The sequence below is a fragment of the Metopolophium dirhodum genome, chromosome 1 (assembly GCF_019925205.1).
Source record: "Metopolophium dirhodum isolate CAU chromosome 1, ASM1992520v1, whole genome shotgun sequence".
NCBI lineage: Eukaryota > Metazoa > Arthropoda > Insecta > Hemiptera > Aphididae > Metopolophium > Metopolophium dirhodum.
This window is the reverse complement of record NC_083560.1, coordinates 30,238,023-30,247,835: the sequence shown is the minus strand read 5'-3', so window position 1 is coordinate 30,247,835 and position 9,813 is coordinate 30,238,023. Positions and strand designations below refer to the sequence as shown.

The following is a 9,813-nucleotide window of genomic DNA, read 5'->3' as shown; positions in this document are numbered from 1 at the left end:
TTAAACTTTCAAACTTTTTATTGAGCACCCCCAAATTTTGTTCATTACTATAAGAAAATAATTTAGGTTAAATGGATTTAGAGAAGTTGCTTCCACGCAGGCTGTTAATAAATGAACAGCATCTCTATCGCTGATCTTACATTTATCAAGTACAGCAGAAAGTCGAGGTGTCAATATTTCTAATCGTGCCCTTTTCATTTGCATTGTACACGGGATTGGAGAACTAGAACTTTCGGTCTCTGTAACAGAATCAATAGATTCTACTTCTTCCGAACTAAATGTAGAATTCAATTCAACTGAAATCAAAAATAAAACAATAAGTATATTCTTAATTATATTAAATAAATTATTAAATAAATATAATTTAACATACCTTCTTCAGATTTTGACGAACACTGCTTTTCTTGTACTTCGATGTTTTTTTTTACACGATTATGTTTTCGTTTTTCAATTCCGGCTAATTTTACATCCGTACCAAGCATACACCCAGGGCGGCCTTTTTGTCGTTGAAAGTTTAAAAATTCTTTATCTTCATTTATTTTTATCATATCCATAGCAAATGCATGCGCAATATCAAATAAATCATTTAAATTTTCTTCGAAACTATGCTCTCTCTGCCTACATAACTCACTATTCCGATTTTTACTTTTTTCGAGGTTTCGTAATTCTTCATAGAGTTTTTTCAATTGTTTTAAGCAATGACATCGATCTCGAGTTGGTATTCGGGCTTTTTTCCAAAAAATTAAACATTCATCAATAACCAATGAAATACTATCTTGTAGCGTTAATTTTACCATCCGCATATTAAAAAATAAAACACTTAAAACGTCTTTTTTAGATGGTAATTTACTACCGAGTATTTGGTTTTTCATAACACCAACAATAAATATTTTTTGACGAGGCATGATACTAAAGATACGAACAGAAAGACGAATGAACACTGAACAGTGAATGTGACATGATGGTTTCAATTATACGACAATCAACCACAATAAATAATCTAATCTAATACTCAACAACGATAATGTGTATAACCGAAAGAACATATTATGTGCTGTCTTATCTCAAACTTAAAAATAGTTTTAAGAAATTATTATATAATAAATATTTAGGTATAATAAAATTTGTTTGATTCATCAAACTTTATTATAAAGTAATCTTTTTCTTATCAATAAAATAATAATGTTGTATTTGGTTCTTCGTGGTAGTAGAAAAGAGTTGTTTAATAAAATATTTCACAAATCCTACTGTAAAAACAAAGTCATTGGTCTAATGCATATTTTACTTATGACTTTATTTTTAGAAAATTATATTTTAAACATTTTTTATACAAAAGACTTCGTCGTAAATTGAACCATACGCCAAATATATTAGAATAACCATAAAAAAATCAAATTTTCGAAATATATATAAAATTTGGTTATTTAACAAATTCTCGAAAAATAAAGGATTGACAAGAAATTTTATAAAGATATTTTTTATAGGTAATTTAATGTTCTACAATTAAGGTTCTATGTGTTTTTTTGTGGATCTTATAGTTTTTGGTTTAAATTCAAAAAACAGGAAAACTACCCTCGTTAGTCATTTTTCAACCCTTTTGCGGCACGTGAAGGGAGTGAGTTATCATCACCAAATTTAACCCAAATTATTTTCTTATAGCAATGAACAAAATTTGGGGGTGCTTGAAAAGAAGTCTTTAATTTTTTTTTTCATCACCTATATATAAGGACCACCCTAATGTACAATATACTCATATGTGGTATGAAATTATAAAATAAGGCCCAAAATAAATATAAGTATAAAATATGTAAATATGTTTTACAAAGAAAATAAGCAAAATAATAAAAACAATAGTGACTATTGGTTACTAAATTAGTTACAAGCAACACTTATGTCATGTACTCGTGAGTCATGTTATTACGTCTTATTGGTTTATTTACCAATAATTTTATTTTGCCAGCTAAGCGCGTGGTTTGGGTGGTTAACATAACTCACAAAATACTCCCTGACATCCTTCGCATTTGTCTGAGCGTTACCAACTCCTCTCCTTTCAGTTACGCTATCCATCCCACAATTCAAGCTATCCTCAAAATTAAACCCATCACGGCGTCTCACAAAGTTGTGTAAAACACAACAGGCTTTGGTTATTTTGACCGCAAAATTTGGTTCAACCAACATACTCGTTTGAAAAATTCTCCATTTCTTTGATAAGATTCCAAACGAACACTCAATGTACTGACGGGCTCTTGACAAACGATAATTGAAAATTCGTCGTTCGTCATTTAGTGTTCTGCCAGGAAACGGTCGCAATAAATTTTTATTCACAGCAAAGGCCTCGTCAGCCACGAGTATAAATGGTTGTGGTACACCTTGATCATCCCCAGGTAGACATCGTTCGGGAGGAAAGTTTACTTTGTCTGAATATAACTTCTTACCAAAAGTTGACATCAGTCAACAATAATAGTTGGTGTCGCCCGGTCACCAAAATACTTCTATAGCGTCGTTACACCACTACTCACCGACCGACCTGTGTTGCATGTGGGTTTGTGTGTATGTATGTATTAGCACTCAACAGGAATTGGACAGGTTCGCCGAGCAAAACCTGTGAGTGCTAGAGTGTGGTGGGTGTGTAGGTGTGTATATGTGTGTGGAATAATGAGACTTGGTGGTTTCACACGAAGCGAATGTTCGCGCGGCGAACGCGATTTTAAATCGCATCGGTTTTTAATCGCTCATTTTATTTTGGTTTCACACTAGCGATTAATCGCTAGATGCGAATGGCCTGCGAACATTATTTCCCGCCAATTTTCGAATCAAACAATTGAGCTCTTATTTTACAAATTAGTCGTTCAGACATCGTTGTTGCGTGTAGTGTTCATTTGCAGTCGTTCTGTACGTATTTTTACAAAATATATTATTTTATCAGTTTGGTCATTACATTTTTTTACAAAAATGGAAACATTTAACACTATTGAACGCGTTAGTATAATTTATGCATTACATAAAAGAAGTCAATTACAAAAGAAAAAAATTAACAGAAAAAGAGTGCATTGGGTACACCCATTAAATATGAAAAGAATTGAAGAAGGACAATTTCAAGTCACATTTTTGACACTTCGGCAATATCCTGAAGAATTTTTTAAGTACTTTCGTATGTCAATAACGTCATTTGTTACACTAGTAAGAATAAAAATAATAATATTAAGTCATTCTATACAATATTTGATAAATAGTAACTAAATTACTAAACTCAATGGATTTAGTTTTTTTTAATTTAGTTCAATGTATTTTACAATCTAGATTTTGCTGGTTGGAAAATATATACAAAAACAGAATACAAATATGCATATTTCTATAACTCCTGAAGAAAGGTAAACGGTGACGATAAGGTAAAATAATATATTTATAATAATTGTATACTGATTCGTAACTCGTAAGTAGGGTTCTGTAAAATAGGCCTAATAAAAGTTTACACATACTAGTGACTTGAAATTAGTCACTTTATTTTTTGTTTCTATGTACACGATAAGTAGTCGAAATAACTCTTCGATTTTCCATTTCAGTATCTTATTCGATGGGAAAGTGAATCCAATTTTTAACATAATATTCGATATTAATTTTATAATGATGTCCTTTTTTCTCGGTGTGAAAGTGAACATGTTGGTGCATTCGGGAGTTCAAAATTTAAAAGCGCCAGAAAAAACAAAACAAAAAAGGTGGGCAAGTGGGTGTCGCTCTGTTGTACAGTAGGTTACAAGTGAGTCACTGTTATGGATTGTGTTAAATTTGAATCCAATGATATAATATCATTGTATAAGAATAACGATTATGAGCGAAGACATTAGTCAGCTGATATTAGGAAAAAAAGTCCCTGGAAAAAAAGTCCACGGTAGGAGACTTTTACGGAAAAAAGGTCTTTAAATTAATTTTGAATTAAATTCAGTCTTTTATCATATAGGTATTTATTAGCCTATTTGTAATTTTGATATTTCTGTATATTATTGTTGTTTCATTCTGTAATTTTATATATATATATTATACTGTACTTGAGAATTCGGGCGTTTACTCAATAAATAAATAAACAAATAAATATACAACAAATATATAACGACAAATACAAAATTTAAAAAAATTTAATTAACATATAACATTAGAAAATATATAATTAAAATAATAAGAGCTCTTCTATCTAGATATTATCTAGATACTGCAACGGAAGACTTTTGTCCCGGGAATTTTTTCCCGTGGGACTTTTTTTCCGTTTACCCCAGTCAGCCTACCTATGATATTACTTAGTATATTTGATGATATTATTGTAAAAGAAGTTATTATTATATTATAACCTATTTACGTTAAACCTTGTTTTAAATTTTCAATCCTTAGCTATAAAATTTTAAAATTTTATAAATTTTTAACTACAAAATAATTTTAAATTTTGCTTAATTTAAACTTTAAATGCTTATAAAAAAAATTGTGCCTATGTATTTTCAATATTTTTCAACCACTATATTAACAATATACCAGGCGCCTTGGATTACATTTTCACGGTTTTTTACCCTACAAACAAAATTTTAAAAATATTAAAACATAGTCACAATTTTACAAGCATTTAAAGTTTGGCTTTTGACAAAATACGTAAAAATTACTAAAATGTGCAAATTATTTTGGGTTAGAAATTCATAAAATTTGTTTTTTTAAATCTAAGACTTGAAAATGTAATACAAGATTCCTACTAGATTACCTACTTATAAGTCTGTCTATCTTTAATTAAAAATGTCGACGGGAATGTCAAATTAAAATTTTAATCCGAAGTTTTAATTATAACAATATTGGATATTCACTCGATATTTTTCATGTAGCGATTTTCATATTTTATTGCAATTCAAAAACTAATCTAAAATTAGCTAAATTTGAATGCTTCTCTTTTTAGATACCTGGAACTAATAAAATAAACTACCTTAAAATTTGAAAAATTCCTCAAACTTATAAATAGCTAAAAAAAATTTAAAAAATATCGAAAACATCACCATATTATATGGAAAACGCAAATATAAATATTTGGTGAAAATAGTAAAGCATTTTTTTTACTTTTTTTGTTTTTAAAGACACTTTTAAAAACTACTGCGAATTTTCAATTTTGACCCCTCAAAGGTATCAACTATATTCAATTTTCTATCAGAAATTGTAAATAATATTTATAACTTACTAATATTCCATATAGAATCTTCCACAGATACTTCCATAATAAGTTCTTCTACGTCGTAACTCATATTAATAATAAATGAATAAATATGAATGTTAAATTTAAGATAATAAATATGAAAATATTAACTTGATTAACTCACTGATGAAAATTCACTTTTTTACAACTGGGTATACTAAATTAATATAAATTAATAAATAATATCAACAATATTGATACTTTGGTGGTCGATATTTGAATGATCGAAGTATCGAACGGCGAACATTTGCGGCGGAAATCACGCGGTGTGTATCAATCCAGTCAAAACAATGTGTTTAATTTTAGCCGCCCGCAGCGAATGTTCGCCTAAAATTAAACTAGACTGATTTCTTGCGATTGTTCGCCATTCGTACCCAAGCGATTATTTATGTGTGAATACTGTGACTTAAATGTAGCTGTTTAATTTTGAGCGAATGTTTGCGGCGATTTAAAATCGCGTTCGCCGCGCGAACATTCGCTTCGTGTGAAACCACCTATATATACCTATGATACAAAAATTATAACGCGGTTTTAGGTAGGTATATAGTAGGGGTCGTGGTTATACACGGTTATTAGAGTACACGTGTACACGTAACCCGGGTACACGTACTAAAAATAAATTAAGATCCGTGTTTTTTATACACGGATATTTTTTACCGATACACGTGTATTTAATACCCGTTGGCCATTACCCGTGTAATTAATACCCGTTACACGTGTATTTAATACCCGTTACTCATGCATTTATTACCATGAAGTAGACACTGGACACCCCTGTAATTTTATTAATTCATTTAATAAATATACATACAATTATTTCAAAATCTTATATCTTCATTATTTAGACTTTAGAGATTGATACTTAAATAGTTATGAGTTTTAAATGTTATAATGTGTTATATTATGGCTTAGGTAGTAAATACAAATTAATTAATCTATTAAATTATTCTTAATCGTTATATATAATAACTTATAGTATTATACGATTATTTTAAACTGGTTTTAAAGAAAAAAACCCAAAGTTATCTTATCGACAACTTTACGGCCTCGATAGCTTGTTACAATATTTTGTCAATTTTAAGATTGTTTCATAATTTATACAGTGTCTGTGTGTATGACGTGACGTTTCATATTCACTGTTGTACGTAATTTCATTATTTTAGTTTGAAAGATGAGTAATCGGTCAAAAAGTTGGGTGTGGCAATATGGTAAACGGCAAGGTGATAGGGCTTTTTGCGATTTATGTGATGATAATTCAAATAAAGAGTTTAGTTGTGCTGGTGGGTCAACAGGATCGTTCGGAAGACATTTAAAAGTAATACATAATGTCGGAAGAACTACTCAAAATCAAAGTTATGTATTTGGAACATGAATTATTTTGAATAGAAAGTTGGTAGTTTTAAGAAAATAGTAAATACTAAATACTTATAATAATTATTTATTAAAATAATGATCCTATACCTAATATAAAATACATATTTTGATTCCAATCCCCTCCTATTTTGTATCTTCAATATTGTATCCCCTACAGAGTACAGACCACTTAACATCAAGTTAGACCTATATATAGATATCATTATTGTTTAGATCACCGATATGGTAATTTTAAATAAATATATGCATTTTTCGATCCATGACTCATAATCCATTTTATAGCTCGTAGGGTTACGCTTTCATTTCATACGTGTCGTTCATATTATATTTCTTAAATATTTTTTTTATTTTTTCTCATACATTTTTGGTGGATATACAACGAATGCTAAAATTGATTAAAAAAATTAACTAACAAGTTTATTTAATATAATATCCATGTTAAATTTATAATAATTATAAAAATATTATTAAATTTAGTAGGTAATTTAATAATTAAGATAATCGTATTATATACAGCAATAGCTATCACCTATTTTATATAATATGTTTTGCATTTTTTCATAAGTATTTACTATTTTTAAGTTATTTGGTGTCTTTTTTATTCGGGTTGCTTTTGGGCGAGGGATCTTAAACCATTGTAATGTGTTTGGCTGAACCTTTTTCTTTAATTCAAAGTTTAATTATTATTGTAATTAAATTATATTTCTTAGTGATGATAATGATCTTGAAGTAGAGGAGTCTAATACGATTATGACACATGGTTCATCATCATCATCTTCAAATAATTTAAATACCGATTGTTCTTCATCTTCAGAATTTCGTGAACCACCCCTCAGAAAACGACGTAGAACGTTTATGAATAAGAACCTTGAGCATAATAACATTTGTAGTTCTGAGAGAACAGAACAAATCCACCAAGCGTTAGCTAAAATGATTGCGATCAACCAAATGCCATTATCATTTTGTTCAAGTTCTGGGTTTCAACAATTTATGGCTATCGTCGAACCAAATTATTTAATATGTAAAGAAGGAGCTATAAAACGAAGACTCAAAGCATTTAAATCGTCGGTTGAAGAACAAATAAAAAAAGAATTAAGAAATGCCAAGAGTGTAAGTTGTACATCTGACTGTTGGTCATCAATATCTCTAGAATCGTATATAACAGTTACTGCACATTTTATTGATGACCAGTGGTGCCCAAAATCTTACACTCTGACAACTCACCAATTGGAGGACCGCCATACAGCTCTCAATCTAAGTAATCAGTTGGAAACTACTTTTAGTAAATGGGAAATCGAACAAAAAGTTATGGCAGTAGTTACTGATAACGCAAAAAATGTTTTGAATGCTGTCAATTTACTTACTAATATTACACAAAAAAATGACCTTACATGTTCCGCGCATACTTTACAACTTGCGATTAACAATGGTTTGAAATATGATAAAATAGAACAATTAATTCAATTAAGTAATAAAATCGTTGGTCATTTTAAACATTCAAATGTGGCCACTCAATGTTTAAAGACTAAGCAAGAACAACTTGGTTTACCAACGGAATGTTTAATTCAAAGTTGTAAAACCAGATGGAACTCCGTATTCATGATGTTGGATCGACTTTATGAAAATAGGTGCCCAGTATCAAATGTCTTTGCTGATCGCACAGTTACTACAGCAGCAATGGCACAAAAGTTCGAAGTAACCGAGAACCAATGGGCAGCTATAGAAACTATAGTTAAATTACTTAAGCCTCTACAAGTAATTACAACTGTATTTTGTGGTGAAAAGTATTGTTCAATTTCAATGGTCAGGCCTCTCCTTAACATTGTTATAGAAAAGCATTTACAGCCTCAGATAAATGACGATGAAATTGCTCAAAATTTCAAATACATTGTAATACAAGAATTAAAAGACCGTTTCAAGTTAAACTGGAATCCTTCTAGTGTTGTGTCTGCTCGACAAATTGCATCTTTTCTCGACCCAAGATACAAAGATTTAGAACACGAGGCAGCAGATGCAAGAGAAGAAATTCGAACCCGAGTCAAGAGTTTGTTAGATGATATAAGTGAACATAATGACGATATGCAAATTCAAATCTGAGACAAAAAATAGCTTCGGGGGACTTGCGTTTCTATACGGTGATAAGGGCAACTGTAATACAGATGATTCTACAGTTCAATTTCAAAATTACTTGGCAGAACCACAATTACGGTTTGATTTTGATGCATTGGAATGGTGGAAGACGCGTGCAACGAAGTATCCATTAATGGTTGTTTTAGCTGTTAAGTATTTAGGGATACCAGCAACGTCAGTAAGTTCCGAACGGTGTTTCTCGACTGCTGGAAACATTGTGACGGCTAAGAGAAGTTGTTTGGCGCCCGAAACGGTAAATATGTTGGTTTTCCTTTATCAAAACAAACAATTATTGTAAGGAGATCAAGGGTGATTTGTTGTTGGTTTATTATTTATTTATTATTCATAACATTTTAGGAATAAATACTTACCAATATACCTCTATACATTATTAATATTATTGATATTATTGTTGCTACTATTTATTTATTTGTTTATACGATTTTGTTAGTTATTTTAATTTTTATCTATCACATTTTCTAAAAGTTTTGGATTTATTTATTTAGTCATTATTATGGCCTATATTTCGTGTTAACCAAAATATTACGTAATATTTTAACACAACATTAATTTATTAATTTATAATTTTTTTTTTCAAAAGAAATTCAAATTAGTAAAGTATATAACATATAAATATTCTATTATTTTTCAATATCAACTATCAATTTCTTAGATATATTTATTTACTCATGTTGAAATATACAATGAATATTAGTATTCGATTGTTGTAAGCACATTGTGCACGTATCTTAAACCGTCAAACTGTGTACTGTACTACAGTCATTGAAGCAGTTCAGTTGTATGTTACATTTATATTAAAGTACCTATTTACATAATCATTTACCGTAATTGCTATTGCGAATTAATTATTATACAGCAACTATATATTAATAATTAATTCGCAATAGCAATAGTATAAATAATAAATATAGGCAAGTAGGTATTGGTTTATAATAACGGTATCAACATATAATACAATATATAATTATAATATATAGAGATCCTACACAATAATAATATAATAATAAGATATATAAAACTCACAGGTACGACGGTGTGCTGCTGGCCAGCTGCTACCTATCCTATGG

General features: G+C 29.6%; 1 protein-coding gene and 1 pseudogene across 1 annotated transcript; one reads left to right on the top strand and one right to left on the bottom strand.

Annotated features, from left to right (window-relative positions):
- On the bottom strand, window positions 1-909 carry LOC132936012 (uncharacterized). Its single transcript, XM_061002669.1, has 2 exons — window positions 374-909; window positions 1-296 (listed from the first exon to the last, which is right to left on the bottom strand). Exons 1-2 carry the CDS (start codon window positions 903-905, stop codon window positions 1-3), a joined length of 828 nt encoding a protein of 275 aa, XP_060858652.1. The 5' UTR covers window positions 906-909.
- Window positions 910-8,395: 7,486 nt separating this feature from the next.
- Window positions 8,396-9,131, top strand: LOC132933569 (E3 SUMO-protein ligase ZBED1-like; annotated as a pseudogene).
- Window positions 9,132-9,813: the final 682 nt, after the last annotated feature.